Here is a 16,076-nt window from a genome sequence, read left to right as displayed (position 1 = left end):
ATTGATTTGAAGCATAAAAATTGAGAGTATCTACTCTAAATATAATGGACCACACTTTGTGGATGCCCCAAATTCATAAAAGGAAAACAAACATTGAAACTGATGAATGATTTTGACAAAAAAAAACTGATGAATGACTTTGGAGATCAACACCAAGGCAGCTGCCCGAACCTGCCACACATGTCCTTCCAAGTATAAAATTTGGTCACTACAACCTCATCTTAAGCCCAGGAGTGCAAATAAAGCATTAGAAACAAAATGTTCTCTTGATAATATGGAAGCCTAAATAAGGATTTGTGCTAGGAATAGAAATTAGTACTAATGTTTAATCCTTGTGGGACACGGTACTTAAGTTTAAGACTAAAGAAAATGTCATTAGTTTCTATTTTCATGAGGCTAAATGAGACCAGAATGCATGTGCTCAGTCAACACTGTTCAGTGAACCATCCAGTTTTGGGTTGAAGAAGGAGATCATATGCTCATTTGCTATAGCTAGGGCTAAATTAAAGACATGCACCTTAGCTTCTTTTTTTTTTCATGAAATTTAACTAATGTCAGTTTATGTACAGCTAATTAGGTACACAGCAAAATGGTATTTTAATTTTAAGCAATTATGCTTGCAAGAAAGTAAAACTGAAATCCAATTTCTGCTATCAATGTCTTGATTACATACTTGAAAGAAAGAAAAAATTAAAATTCAAGAGATGTCACACACGTATAATAGTTTTATGAACTGATAACTGCTCACAATTCTTCAATCCATATTAAATAGCTGTTCTGTTCAAAGTTCAAACTACAAATTCTGTTAAATCATTATGTTGGCTAGAGAAACATAGAACACTATTGTTTGTTTTTCAACAGTTAATGTAAAACCAGAAAGTTATATATTTGACAAAAATAAAAGCTGTGTTGCAAATCTATCATGTTCCTTTGCTGTAATGCAGCTAAAGGCATGTCAAATTTTGATTTTCATGCAATTTTAGTCCATGGATATTATCCCTAGGCCTTTTACCACCTTCTACTGTCAAGTTGCTGGCTGAAACTACTTTATCAATTTAATCGTGTTTTGATTGACAAAATACAGTATCATTTGAGACCATGGAAGATATTACTGCCCTCAATCAAGAGGTTTGGATTTCGGTTAAACTCAATGCTAAATTCAAGCTGAACTTGAGGAAAAATCTTACAACCATGATTCAGTGAGGGAAGATAACAAAATCTTAGCCTTCTCATCTTTAGTAGCTTCTTCAAAGCTATCCTCCTGCCATTAGAAACCTTAGAAGCTGGTGCCATTGGTTTCCTGAGACAAGGTCAAACTGGTAGGCAAAATGCAGACTCTTTTCCCTTGTCTGGATCTGACCTTGACTTGAAGGATGGTGCCAATATATGACTACATAAACTCTACAAAGGTAGGTTTCAAATACACAGTTATACACATTATCAATAATTTAGAGAACCACACTTATCTAAAGTAGAATGTTGTGTTTTTGAAACAAATTGCAGGACTCCAACTGCTACCATATTTAAGAGTGATGAGTTAGAAGATAGTTCAGCCCCTGAGGTGGTTTTTTTCTCATCAAGGGGTCAAAAGTCCAAACTTAGATGCACCTGAAGTTCTCAAGGTAATTTTTCTATTAATAAATAAATTAAATGTATCTGTATGAGGTCACATTCTCTGAGTAAACTTTGTTCTTTTTTTTTTTGGTTTAAGACTTTAATGTTGTACCTTGATTTGATTGCTCCTGGAGTAGAAATAAGCAAGCATGTTTGACTTTGAGAAGGAACAGCAAGAGGTGGGACAAATGCGAGTTGATGAAGCCCCTCCTCTTGTTGTTCCATGTCCAAGGCCTAACATTACCATGCTCACTGCATAGCATGTTTTTGTAAAGGGGCAATGAAGCAGCTTTATCTATCATGCTATTGCCTGTGTAGACAATATAGGTCTTCATGCAGATCAGAAACAAGAAAAACGCATCGCCAAATGAAGCTATTAAACATGGAAGACATATATTGTCTATACGGGAAACAACATGAAACATGGGAATTTGAAAGGCATGAAAATATCAGCAGGTGGGTTATGAAGAGACGAAACTTGTTGATGATGTGTGTTTATTATATACATGCCTATCGACTAATGTTTATAATTACTCCATGGATATTCTTTGTTTAATTCCTTTTTTTTTTTTTTCCAGAAAGCTCCACCAATGAAGGGAGAAAACAGAAAAAGGTATATAAATTAAAAGGAAGTCTTGGCCAAACTGCCCTCTATTTCTTGGAAGCTAGCACTTTGTGCATGCTTGGTTTTCAGTTCAAAACAACATTTGGTTCCTCGTACAATCGGGATTGCCATTTCCAATATGCACATTCAGCGAACAGAATGCACTGGTTGAGAAGATCAAATAATCCCACAATGATGCCATGATTGTTTACCATGTTAATTACTAGCTAGACAAACTACACTCTTAATGGTTCCACTACAACTAATTACCATGTTAGGAGGACGATTTGATTGGTTTCATTTGGCTAGCAGTCACATGGCATGTTCAAGCATAAGGATCAAAAGAAATGGAATCTTCCAATTTGTGACAAAAGAAATGGAATTCACTCAATTATTTAAGTTAGAACATACAGGGAATGCACCTCAAGTGAGTGAAATAACGATGAAGAATCTACTAAAGATTAAAACTTTGGCGGCAAGCTGTTGGTCTAGCAACCTTTCCTCACGAAACATAGTTGTAGGGTCTATGTTAAGATTTTTTTAAAGTGAAAGTCTCTTTAACTTTTATTGGTTTCTGCTACATAAACTGTGATAATAAGATTCTGTTTGATTCTCTATGATTTTTGAGATTTAGATAGGGTTTGAATTGAGTTTTCTTTCTTCAAAATATCTCCAATATTAATTGTCCAAAATCTTTTAGAATAAATACACCTTAAAATCTAAACATGACTTAAATTGATAAAGTAGTTTCAGCCAGCAACTTTCGGTGCAAAAAAGAAAAAGGGAGGAGCACATTTCTACCCTTTTTTTGTGGTATATGATTCAAGGAATAAATTGTATTGTAAAAAACAAGAATTGTGTGTATTTCTTGCCACAAGGGAACTGACACGCTTTTCTCAATTTGATATGCCTTTAGCTGCATTATAGCAAAAGAAGCTATTCCTACTAGCTTTTGTGGGGGGAGGGAGGAGTGATTCTGAAAAAAATAAACAAGAATCAAGTGAAGGATAAGATTGTCAAAAAGCTATTCCTCAAGTAATGACAAGTAGTTTCACCATCAACCAGAAAATATAGTTAGTGCTGTGAGAAAACTACTCTGCATTATACTAGAATTAGAAGCACACAAATTCTAATAAAACTTCTTTGTTCTTTTTTTTCCATATATTGAGTACTTAATAAAGTGAAATGATGATGAGAATATTAATTTGCATGGCACTAACTCCTTGGTTAAATGCAGTGTATTCTCTTTCAAGATATAGGTTCACTTTTTGAGCTAAGGAAAATATGCACAATGATTTTAAAAGTAAGCTTCTGCGTATGTGTTAAGCACTCAGTTTCTCCCATTTTGGCTCATTTCTCCAAGGAACTTTAATCCAGGATCAACCATGAGAGGGCTTGTATGAGTGAAATTCAGTTCTAATTAAGAGGTCCAAGACCATATAAGGACATTCAATTTTTTTAATTTGCTTTGATTTTCTATACATATATTCATTGAACATTCTGGTTAATAGTTCTTTACTTTTAATTGCCACTTTAATTGAATTGCAACATATTTTCTTGATAATTTGGAAGCCTAAATAAGGATTTGTGTTAGGAATTAATTTCAAAGTTGTGGGATACTCTTATTTGCTATAGCTTCTGCTTTTTTATGCAAGTTAAGTAATGTCAGTTTAGGTACACAGCAAAGTGGTCCATGTCTTTTAAGCTTTTGACAAGTTAAGCAATTAGGTTGCCTTTGAATTCATCAACTTTATACCTGTTTTCTTTTTCTATAAATTCCACAAGATTAATTAAATAAATTAGTGTGTTCTGCTTCCTATTTTCTTTTCTGTATTTTTTCCTGGTGCTCCTTCAACTCAACAACATACCATATGATTTATATGGCTATGACATTTCTAGCCTAAAGGAAGAACAAGCAAATTGCTCCCATAAATTTGAAATCCAATGCATAGCATAGCGAAATGGAGCTACTTATCTGCTAAGCTTCCAGAGAGTGATTAAATTTTCGCAGCATGTTTTGAGGCATATTTAGTTTTTTCAGAATCACTCCTTCCCCAAAAAGCTAATAGGAGTAGCTTCTCTAGAATCACTTCTCCTCTCAATTTAGAAGCCTGTATTTGATTCTGCATCGAAAATATTGAGAATCGTGATTCAGTACTGAAAGCTAGAAGTAGTTTATAATTTACATGATTGTTAGCCTTGATTACAGAATTGAAAGGGAGGAAAATTTGAAATTCAAGAATAATCAGTGTATAACAGTTTGTGAACTAATAACTGCTCAAAGTTCTTTAATCACACTGAGTAGTTTTATTCAAATTACAAATTCTGTTAAGTTAATAATTTGTGCCCTAGTGTTTTCCAACTGTTAATGTAAAAGTAAAACCAGCAAGTTATTTATTTCACAAAAAGCAAAGCTGTCTAGCCCATCTACCTTGTAATTTTGCTCTAATGCAGCTAAAGGTTAAGGCATATAAATTGAGAAACGCAAGTGCCAGTGGCCTTGTGACAAGAAATACACACAAATTTTGTTTTGTATGATTGATTCCATGAATCATATGCCAATGAAAAAAAAGGGCAGAAACGGGGTCCTCCCTTTTTCTTTTTAAAACTACTTTATCAATTTAAATCATGTTTTGAATTTTGATTGAAAAAAGACAATATCATCAAGATCATGGATGATTCATGCCCTCAATCAAGTGCAGAGGTGTGTGTGTGTGTTTGAATTTCTGCTAAACTTGAATATGAGGTAAAATCTTAGTGGACCATGAGAACATTCTAAAATGTGCGTGTTATAAAATTGCACATATATCATTGACTTTTGTTCAACTTATCAGTTTTTAAAATTTATTAATGCTGTTCTTTATTTTGAATAAGTTAGTCTTCAAATTTTTTGTTTTATTTGGATTTTAAGGTGTATTCTATAGACTTTTGACAATATTAGAGATATTTTAAAAAAAGAAAACTCAATTCAAACCCTGTCTAAATCTCAAAAATCATAGAGAATCAAACATAACCTTATCATAGTTTATTTATGTCTTTATGTGACAGAAGCCAGGGAGAAAGAAATAAAAATTAAAGATACTTTCACTTTAGACACCTTAACATAGACTCTACAATTACAAGGCTACATCTATTAGGATTAACATAATTTGTTAGAGAGGTTGATTAATTGTGACAGAAATTAGTTACACTTAATCAATGAGTTACACCTAGTTAGTGAGATTCAGAAATTAGTTACACCTAACAATCAGTGAGATTCCTAGTTAGTGTATTTAGAAATTAGTTACACCTAACAATCAGTGAGATTCCTAATTAGTGTATTCACAAGCCTCTATATATATGGCTTTCTATTCATTTGTTAACATCCACGATCCAGTGAGGAAAGATCGCTAGACTAAATGCTTGCAACCAAACTACATCTTAGCCCTTTCTCATCTTTAGTAGCTTCTTCATTATTATCAGTCACTTGAAATTTACCATCATCCCAATGTAAACCAAAGAAGCTGAAGCAACATATTCTCTTATTGCTCCATATCAATAGTGAGCACAAATGTTTTCTTTTGGCCAAGAGAATTGAATGACAAAACATTTGGCTTCACTTTGATTTTAAGTCCTTGAGGAGCAGTCACAACTCACAATAGCTTTATATGTGGACATCGGGGATCAAACATTTGTGACAGTCCTCTTGAAACTATCAAATACATTGGAATCTGAGTGTGAGGCTTGGAGAGCAAATGAAGGGTAGTTTAGATCCCTTGCTATTATCCCCTGTTATGAGTTGTAGAAGCATTGAATTATAGCCCTAACCGCATAAAAATCTTATGTAGTCAATTTCATTCCAGTAGCATCATACACTAAACCAGGTTCACGGCATTGGAAGCATTAATTTGGCATGCTCCATATGCAAAATCTGCATCAGCTCTTTTTTTGGCTTGTCAAAATTTTTCTAGAGTGAAGCTAAGCACATCCTAGTAATCATTACTACATCAGCACATTCTTGAATACATGGAAGCTTGTGGATGTGTGATTCCTTGGAGGGACAAAGCGTTAGAAACTTGCAGGTATACCATGTTTTACTATTGGACATTTCAGTTCTATATTCGCAGCTGTTCATATGTAGGAATAATCTGTGATAATCCATTGAAATATCTCAACTTGTTCATTACTTCTTGATTATGATTGTTATGTGTGTCTTTCATGAGGGAGAAGATTGATGTGAACTCAGAGGAAAAAAAAAATAGTAGATTATGATAGAAGTTACAAGATTATGTTACAGGTGAAATGGACATGTTTAATGCAGAAACTTGTTTTCGGCATTCTCAACTTAACTATACTTAAAAATTTGAAATCTTTTCTTTGGATTACCCAATTTTTTTTGTTTACTAATTCGTCATATCTTACTGCATTCCAGGCTCAATTATGACAGGTGAGAGTAGGTCCAAAAAGGTTGAGGCTGCATACCGGAAAGATTTTAAATTTTTTAGGATCACTAACCTGTGAAGATTGCCAGAAACGCGAATTCTTCAAGGACGAATATGGAGCAGGCCTAATTGATCCTTCCAAGGTTCTGAAACCGGCTTTAGTGTATGATGCTAGTGAAAGGGACCACATAGGATTTTCATATGGACAGGGCTATAGTTCAAAGCTTCTACAACTCATCACAGGGAATAATGGCAATGGATCTAAACTATCCTTCATTTACTCTTCAAGCCTCACCCTCAGACCCCAATGTATTTGGCGGTTTCAAGAGGATTGTCACAAATGTTGGATCCCAATGTCGGCATATAAAGCTATTGTGACTACTCGTAAAGGGCTTAAAATCAAAGTGAAGCCAAATGTTTTTTCATTCAATTCTCTTGGCCAAAAGAAAACATTTGTGCTCACTATTGATATGGAGCAATAATAGAATCTGTTGCTTCAGCTTCTTTGGTTTGGTTTGGGATGATGGTAAATTTCCAGTTAGGAGCCCCATTTTTGTGTTTAATGTACGAGTACCGTGATACATTGAATAAGGAGTTTTGCTGGTTTATGTTGGTCCTACTGGAAGTTGTCATTTCATAATTGGAACCACGAAGGCTCAATGCATATTGATGTGATTGGATGTCTTCGTAAAACTCTTTACACCGTTAGTGAATATAAATCAAATCCTTTATAATATATTAATTTTGAAGTCTGAATTGAGCAACTTGCTGATTTATCCCACCAAAATATAGTCATCCTGTTGAAATTAATTACATGTTGTGGCCTAAACAATAAACCTTATTTTGTTTAAACATTGTGCTCAGGATAATTTACTCGCCAGTTTCTGGGGCTCACTTTGATAACACTGATATAAACATCCCACTAGTCACTAACACATTACATAAATACCAACAGAGCAGTGAGAATTTCTTTCACAAACTATTTTATTTTATGGAAGACCACTCGAGCTTACATACACAACATGATAGGATTAGTGATGACATACAATCCAAAACACGGTAATTACATAAACTACATTTGTAGCTTTTTCCCCGAAGTGATTGTGCGCTTTTCAATCGCATAACCAAAGATGCTATTACAAACTTCATAAACTCGAAGCTATAAAATGATTATGCAACCAACTGCAGTATGCTTCCCTTATTTTACTTTTTTTTTCTAGTTTCACATATCTGGTGGTTCTGGTAGGTCTCCATACACTACAATTGGGCTTCTAACTTGAAAATTCCCATCATCCCAAATCAAAGTAGCAGATATTAATTTCACAGTGAGAGCCCCTTCAATTACAACTGAGAATGATTTTTCCTGGCCTATCGATGTGAAGGACAGAACATCAGGTTTCACTTGAATATCCAACAAGGATGGAGTTATTACAGTGGCTTTATAAGTAGATTTTGCTGATCCAACATTTGTAACTGTTCTGCGGAAAACACGAGGGAAAACTCCAACATTACCATGATAAATGGCAAATGATGGGAGGTTCAAGTTATATGCAGCTCTCTTTTGAGCTTTTCCATGGCAACTAACATTTTCATGTGTAAGTGGTTGGAGCATTTTATCTGTATACCCGTCCCCACATAGGAACTGGATATAATCTGCTTCAGTAATATCATATACTAAACCAGGATTTACTGCCTTAACAGGATTAATTTGCCCCGCGCCATACGCGAATTCAGCTTCAGGATTAAGAGCAGAACTCATTGGAGTAGCTGTTGATTGCAACAGAGAGGGTAATAAACTCATAATTATAATACAAAATCAAGTATTCTAACTATGAAAACATAATATGATAAATTTCCTACAGCAACGGAAGCAGTAGACTGAGTCGTTAATTATATACCTGTAGTCATTAATGCAGACTTAATCATGGCAGGAGACCAATTGGGGTGAAATGATTTGACATACGCAGCTGCGGCCGCAGCATGAGGGCAAGCCATTGAAGTGCCACAGATTGCATTGTAAGACAATTTTCTTTTGTCACCTTCAAATTCTGAAATGGAGTTAAGTGGAGACCATGCAGCTAACACACTAACCCCTGGTGCTGCAATATCAGGCTGCATATATATATGCCACATCAAGAAATAATTAATTGCAATGAGCATTTGACATTTTAAAGAAGACAAATTCAATATATCTTTGAAGTTACCTTGAGAATGTTTGGAGTGATTGGATTTGGACCTCTTGATGAGAACCCAGCCACATAAGGAGATAATGTGTTTTTGACTTCATCACTCTTCAATATTGTGGCGGTTGCATTTCTGGTAATTGGTTGGACTTATTATTATTATTATTATTATTATTATTATTATTATTATTATTATTATTATTATTATTATTATAGGGTTAAATATGTTTTTAGTCCCCATAAAATAGAAAATTATTGAATTTGGTACCCGTATAATTTTTCATTGATTTTGGTTTCTCTAAAATGGCGAATTATTGATTTTGGTCACTTCATCTAGTTTGCGTTGAGGCGGTTTAAACAACCAATAACACATTTTGTGGCGGTTTTGAAAACCATCACTAATGCACAAAACAAAATGAATGGATGGACCAAAATCAATAATTCGCTATTTTAAGAGGACCAAAATCAATAAAAAATAAAAGGGGATTAAAATCAGTAACTCGTTATTTTTGGAGGAACAAAAACATATATATCCCTAATATATTTTTTATCTACAAACAAAAATTGCATTAAAAACAATATATACATCTCATTATATATCATTAAAAAGCTATGTGTGTATGTTATACCTTGTTGATTCAATGTATAATTGTACATTTCTAAGTTTCCCTTGACTAAGGAATGTTGCAGGCAGGGCGAAAATTGATGGCAGATCTTTTGGGCCAATTGCTCCAAATATAACACCAGCCGCCCCATTGAAAACCCCAACTTTCTCAGGATTCACACTGTTATCACACACAACGATCTTCCCTTTCACTGCATTTTTATCCACAGAGTTCTCTGAGCAATACCTGAACAATATTAAAATATAAAACTGAAATCCAATATTTTCAACAAAGAAAAATCATACACATTAACTGCTGATGATACCTGGATATAGAACCGTTAAATCCACCAGCAGTGTTGGGTATATCCCCAGCGGAAATCAGAGGAAACATTTTGTTCTTGAGATCAAATGTGTTAATTGTAGACCCCTACATGCATGATATGGCAGAGTGTCATCCATAAAATTTAGTACATAAATTCTAGTTTCTGATATCTAACTTGAGTTTCATTTACAAACAACATATGTTGCTACAAATTATTTTATGTTTAATTTGAAAATATTTGAGTCTCAAGTCTCCACTCTCAAACCATGATCTGAATTCCTTTAAAAAAAAACACACCATGACCTGAATTATGAAAAGAAATAGCTTTCCTGTTTGATTAAAGGTTTAATTGCACTTTTTATCCTTAGTTTATAATTATGTGATTTTGGTCCCCTATATTATTTTCACAATTTTAGACCTTCTATTTTAGTGATCGTGCATTTGATTAATTATCTTAGTTTTCTTTTCACAATTCCAGTTCTCTAAGTTTAATGACTCCTCAATTTTGGTACCCTTTTTTCAATAGTGTAAAAAACAAAAATTGAGAAATCACTAAACTAGAGGGACACAATTGCAAAAAAAAAAAGTGGGAGACCAAATTTGTTAAATCACTAAAATGAAGGGACCAAAATTATGAAAGAAGATTGGGGATAAAAATCCCTAAACGGCTAAACTACGAGAACCAAAAGTGCAGTTAAATCTAAATCAAGCATAGCTTATAAAGTATGTGCATGCTTATAAATGCTTCAAATATTGATTCAAATTTCATCAAGACATATTGACTCAGTTGGTAAGGACATATCACATCCCCTCAGAATGTTGTGTTTGATTCGCGTTGCCGATTTAAGATTGTGTTGGTGGGTAATTTGGGAACACTCTTAGAGCTGAACTCATCCAAATTTTATTCATAAATCAAAAGTCAAAGTCATGTTGTATTAGAGTATGTTTGATTCTCTTGCTTTTCATTTCAGTTTTCTAAGTTTCGTGACAACACAATTTTGTTCCCCTTTTTTCTTTTTTTGAAACTTTATTCCCCTTTTTTCAATGGTGTGATGATTGATTTTGAGAAAATAAAAGTTAGTTCAAACATGTCCTATTACACGTATTCGAATGTGCCATGATTTTTCCTAAATTAACTGCACTCATAACTCCCACATTATACATCCAAACATTTTATGTATAGATAAACTTTAGAAACATATATTACCTCATAAACAACACCATTGCCCAACCGCACCTTGGTAACAAACTTTCTGTCAAAAGTACTAGCAGCTACAGAAAGCATCCATGGTGGATAATTTGTCATAGTGTAAAAATAAGGGCCAGAATTACCAGCAGAATTTGCAACAAATATGCCTCTTTTCATTGCATGGAAGCTTCCAATGTTAGTTCCAGTTTGAAAATAGGCAGGGTACTCTAGTCCACCCAATCCAATTGAAAGAGAGAGCACATCAACACCATCATCAATTGCTGCATCCAAAGCAGCAAGGGTGTCTGCCTGGCGGCAACCGCTTACCCAACATGCTTTGTACATCGCGACACGAGCCGACGGAACTCCTCCGCGGGCCGTCCCAGAGGCGTAGCCAAGCAAGCTTGCAGTGACTAAGTTTCCGGCCACGGTGGAGGAGGTATGTGTCCCGTGGCCATTTGGATCTCTAGGAGATTTGATATCTTTTTTCCGATATGATCCATCGATGTTGAAGTATTTTGCTCCAATTAGTTTGCTGCACATGTAATTGGTGACTAACTTTCGTGGAAAAAAAAATCAATTTTTAAAAAAGAAAACCAATGTCACTCCAAAAGCTGATAGTCTTTAAAGTTCACCGTAATGAACATATGTGGCTAGGACAAACTCTAGTATCGTCTTATATTTTTACTGATTCGAGTCAATTCTAACTCTACTTAAAAGCTAACTCACTCAAGATAAAGATTGCATCCATGTTAGAAGTTAAAGAAGCATTTCAATTTGCACATGAGAAAGTGGTTGATTACTTGTTGCAGGTGAAGTTATGGCAAGATCCCTTCCATTTTTTGGGTGGAGGGCCAAATCCTTCGTCACTGAAGCTCTTTGATTCCGGCCAAATTCCAGTGTCAACTACTCCAACTATTATGTCACTCTCCATACTTGCTCTTGTTACTTGTTGAGGAAATCCTATGAAATCCCACGATTTTGTTGTGTGAAGAATATATTTGCTGTCCGGTATAACGGAGACAACCTCGTCCATTTCTGTTTGCAATACCAAATTAATAACATGATTGGTTGAGTGTAATATGAATGAACTTTTAACTTAGTTTATAAAATAAAAGGTTTCTTCCATGAACATATAATGAATTATTAACTTAACTTGGTGTCTCAAGAGAAATGAAATATAGAGGTCATATCATTCATGTATTTTCACCAAACAGCTTAATCTTTTGGGCTACCATTCATTATATGTTATTAGAGTATATATTGGTAACCAGGGAGGAAAACGACCTCCCAAAATTTAGAATCATTGTTTGGGACACTATGTTCTTTTATAAGGTTTGTCTAAATCACTCAAATAAATATTATGTAAAATCACCATGGTCTTAGGAGACCCGAAAACATTTCAACATGTGTCATGCATGAGTTAGAATTTTTTAAGAAACATGTCAACATATTATTGATCCACCTAAGCTAGGGTGATTTAACCTAAGGTTTTTATTCTTAGTCCGACCCCAAAGATTTTATAGATTTTCTATCATAATTCTAAGTTCAGCCCCGAAATATTTTTAAATTTGTAGATTCTTAATTCAGCCTCTTAATTATCATGAAATTTCATTGTTTCTGAAAATATCAAATCAAATCAAAATTTAAGTAAATAAATGATTAACTAAATATTTATTTTTATTTTAAATTTTAAGAATTGAATGAGAAATCTTAAAAAAAATCAATCAAATATTTTATATACAAATTTTTTTTTTTTGACGGGATATACAAAAAGTTATTGTTGGTATTTATGTTTAATTTAGAATTGTAAGATAAATTAAAGGAGATAAAAATTTGATCAAATAAGGGATAATTTTGAGAAAGAAAAACAAACTTATCATTAAATATTTTATATATTTAAATTTAAATTGTTGTACTTTCTTTTAAAATAGAATATTCCTTCAATCATGAAATTAATATTACTTTTATTTAAATTTTATTCTTCTCATCATCCATTAACTTGTGAATCAAAACAAAAAATTCTAAATCATTATATACGTAGCCGATAACGACAACCCTCTTTTTCTTTTCGGGGTTTTTGTAAATGACACATGTAGGTTATTAATCCACAACTCAATAGACTAATATGATTTTTTATAAATAAATTAAGGGATTGTCTAAATGACCAATGTGAAAGTTTGGGTTTAATAATCTATCATCCAATCACATTGAAGATAAGTGAGTTAAAATTTCTATATTTTATTTATTAATTTATTTTCAACTCACTTATCTTCAATGTGATTGGATGATGAGTTATTTAACCAAAACTTTCTCATTGGTCATTTAGACAGCCCATAAATTAATAAATAAAATATAGATATTCTAACGCATTTATCTTCAATGTGATTGGATGATGGGTTATTTAACCCAAACTTTCTCATAGGTCATTTAGACAACCCTTTTATGTTCCTTTTTATTTATAAAAAATATTATTTTTAACTAGTTTTAAGTGGATGAAATTGACTTAATCATTAATTTCAAAAAAAAAACTATTCAATAAAAATATATTTTGCATACTTGACTTTTAGTTTTCATGAATATCAAATTCAAAACCTTTTTAAATGTTTGATTGCAGCTTTTGAAAACTGTATCTAAAAACTGCTTTTGGAAATTGTTTTTTCAGAAAAAACTTTTTGAATGAGATATTTTTCAACATTTAAAAACTATAATTTGAAAACTAAAAACAGGAACAAATATATTTTAGTTGTTCTGGTATTTTAGTTTTTAAAACTGAAAAATGAGAGCTGTTTTAAAAAACAGGTTGTGACAAACAAGTTTTACAATTTTTTCAGTTTCAAAAACAGAAAACAGCTAACCTTCAAAAATTGTAATCAAACGTGCCCTTAATAGTCATAATTCACAAAGTAATGAATATACACATGTTTGTTTTCCTTCAAAGAATGATACACCCACTCTAGACTCAACCTTACATTCATTATTATCTTCATCTACTAATGATAATGATGAGCGTGTTGGTGTGTCTCATTAAAAAATAGTGATATTTTATTCAAGGCTTAAAGGGTCAAAAGACCCCTGAAATTGTAAAGGGAATCAGTTCCAATCCCTAAAAAAAATTTCATCAAATTAGGTCCCTAGAATTTTTTTTAATTCAATTAAGGACAAAGGCTGTCAGACTTCAATTTTATCCTAGTCAGCAATTCCACGTTGCATTTTTATTTATTTTTTTAAATTGAAAAATTATAAAACTTTATTTTCTCAGCAAGGTTTTAATGAGGCTCGTCTTCAAGTTTCTTTTTAGCCAACGGGTGGGCTCGTGTCTTTTTCTTCCGCTTGTATCTTGTTCCGGTGTTCTATTTTGAAATTAATAATACTTATTCAGTTTTCCAAAAAAAAAATAATTATTTTTTAATTCCAACTCATTTATTTAAGCAGAAAAAAAATAAAAAACTTAATAAAATCCGATGATTTGGAATTTAAAAATAAAGTTTAATAATTTTTCAATTAAAAATAAAAAAATGCCACGTGGAATTGCTGACTAGGATAAAATTAAAGTCTGACAGCCTTTGTCCTTAATTGAATTAAAAAAAATCTCTTAAGGACCCAATTTGATGTAAAAAAAATTTAGGGATTGGAACTGATTCCCTTTGTAATTCCATGGGCCATTTAACCTTTTAAGCCTTTTATTCTGTGATTGATTTGCAAATATATGAATTATGCTTAAATATAAGATTTCATGAAGAGACGGTAGAACCTCGTATGTTTATTTTCAGCTTTTAATCCTAAAGAAAATTTTGAATCATTTAATCATGAAAAAATCTGTAATTTTTTTGATAATTTTTAGATAATTTTTTCATGCTAGAACATAAGAATTTACCATTTCAGTTAAGACATTACTTCATCATTCAGATGTTTCTCAAGATCTTAATTTATGAAGAATGTCTAATTTATCTAAGTTTTATCAAAGGTAAGTTCTTAGTTGAAACTGGAAAAGTAATGGTATTTCCACTTTTGGACAGATTTATGTGTTGTTCTAACAATTCATATTTTGACAATATCTACATAGCCATAGCGAAATTTTTCTATAATGAAAGTTGTTAAGGCTCAACTTCATAACAAGATAGAAGATGATCACTTTAGAAATTGAATTCTAACAAAAGATAGATTGGCACAGTACCTGCCATTCTTTCTTTCTCCTCTTCTGTTAACTTCATGACAAATCCATTAAAGCTCTTGTAGCTGTGAAGTATGGATCTTGGTTCAGAATTGCTGGATGGATGTACATGTGGATCAGTGGATGATCAATTTCAGGACACAATAATTATTGGATAAGAAGCAAAAGAATATGTCTAGGTGTATTCCACTAATGTTGCAAAGCAGTCAATTGAAATGCATTGCTGATGCTGGACAAAGGAAAAGCTACATGATATAAACATGGACTACACAATAGACACCAATTAATATAATTCAGAACCTGCCAATAACTTTTTGAGCCATGGCCATATGAAGAGAAGGTGAAGATGCAGGGTCCATGCCCTTAGGATGATCACCCATGTACACAATGTAGGTCTGCATTCAGATATTATCTATGATTAAATTCAAGGGACGAAATTTTGAGCAACATCATATATCTTCTTGATTAGTACAAATTAAAAAAGCTAGGGTAAAACAGAGCAAGGAATATAAACAAGTTATTGCACCAAGAATTAGCTAGCCATACAATTTTGACAAGTCTCGTAAATAATTAACAATAACTTGAAATATATGCATTGCCTTGCGACCATTGCTAGAATATGTGTCAGTAATTGTCAGAGTGAAGATGAGAATGAAAAGGCATGGCCTCAAAGAGACCATAATTGCAACAATAGATCAAAATGACAAGCTGAAAATTAAAGCTTTCTAAGGACTGGATTTGTGAGTCTGCGGCAGTTCCACCTATGAGTATTTATAGTGAAAGAAACTAGTATACATGAATGTTACTGTTTAGTAAACATGTCCAATCCAATGTACCTACTCTGTTTTAGTCATGCTACCACCATATCCCACCACCACCACTTGTGATCACAGTAACCTTAATTATTTCGGAAATATTCCCGTAGAAGTAGAGACTACTTTATGCATGTAGGTCCCTTTATT

The 16,076-nt window shown here is 32.9% G+C and overlaps 1 protein-coding gene and 2 long non-coding RNA genes across 5 annotated transcripts; 1 reads left to right on the top strand and 2 right to left on the bottom strand.

The window, feature by feature from the left end:
* Window positions 1-1,108: 1,108 nt before the first annotated feature.
* Window positions 1,109-2,761, bottom strand: LOC130731608 (uncharacterized). The gene is made up of 2 exons (XR_009016760.1): window positions 1,727-2,761; window positions 1,109-1,401 (listed from the first exon to the last, which is right to left on the bottom strand). It is a non-coding gene; the product is annotated as an uncharacterized LOC130731608 (long non-coding RNA).
* Window positions 2,762-5,317: 2,556 nt separating this feature from the next.
* LOC130733669 (uncharacterized) lies at window positions 5,318-7,395 on the top strand. The gene is made up of 2 exons (XR_009017547.1): window positions 5,318-6,279; window positions 6,630-7,395. It is a non-coding gene; the product is annotated as an uncharacterized LOC130733669 (long non-coding RNA).
* Window positions 7,396-7,605: 210 nt separating this feature from the next.
* LOC130733668 (cucumisin-like) lies at window positions 7,606-15,868 on the bottom strand. 3 transcript variants are annotated; one of them, XM_057585894.1, is made up of 10 exons: window positions 15,714-15,868; window positions 15,415-15,509; window positions 15,118-15,209; window positions 11,744-11,978; window positions 10,959-11,475; window positions 9,753-9,856; window positions 9,452-9,673; window positions 8,844-8,955; window positions 8,538-8,751; window positions 7,606-8,406 (listed from the first exon to the last, which is right to left on the bottom strand). In XM_057585894.1, exons 1-10 carry the CDS (start codon window positions 15,792-15,794, stop codon window positions 7,862-7,864), a joined length of 2,217 nt encoding a protein of 738 aa, XP_057441877.1. In that variant the 5' UTR covers window positions 15,795-15,868; the 3' UTR covers window positions 7,606-7,861. The 3 variants fall into 3 exon arrangements, with proteins under 3 accessions (XP_057441877.1, XP_057441876.1, XP_057441878.1); XM_057585893.1 differs by having other exon boundaries at window positions 15,696-15,866; XM_057585895.1 differs by lacking the exon at window positions 15,714-15,868 and adding an exon at window positions 15,661-15,684.
* Between the last annotated feature and the right edge of the window lie 208 nt (window positions 15,869-16,076).

This window comes from Lotus japonicus, chromosome 1 (genome assembly GCF_012489685.1).
Source record: "Lotus japonicus ecotype B-129 chromosome 1, LjGifu_v1.2".
In the NCBI taxonomy this organism is placed as follows: domain Eukaryota; kingdom Viridiplantae; phylum Streptophyta; class Magnoliopsida; order Fabales; family Fabaceae; genus Lotus; species Lotus japonicus.
The sequence above is the reverse complement of the archived record's forward strand: the minus strand, read 5'-3'. Positions and strand labels throughout refer to the sequence as shown.

Bases quoted from the DNA above. Each gene is read 5' to 3' on its own strand.
- LOC130733668 (XM_057585893.1), bottom strand. From the start codon at position 15,794: ATGGTCTCTTTGAGGCCATGCCTTTTCATTCTCATCTTCACTCTGACA. The intron at 9,674-9,752 runs GTATCATCAGCA...AATATTGTTCAG, and splicing joins TTTAACGGTTCTATATCCAG to GTATTGCTCAGAGAACTCTG. The intron at 8,407-8,537 runs GTATATAATTAA...TGCAATCAACAG, and splicing joins GTCTGCATTAATGACTACAG to CTACTCCAATGAGTTCTGCT.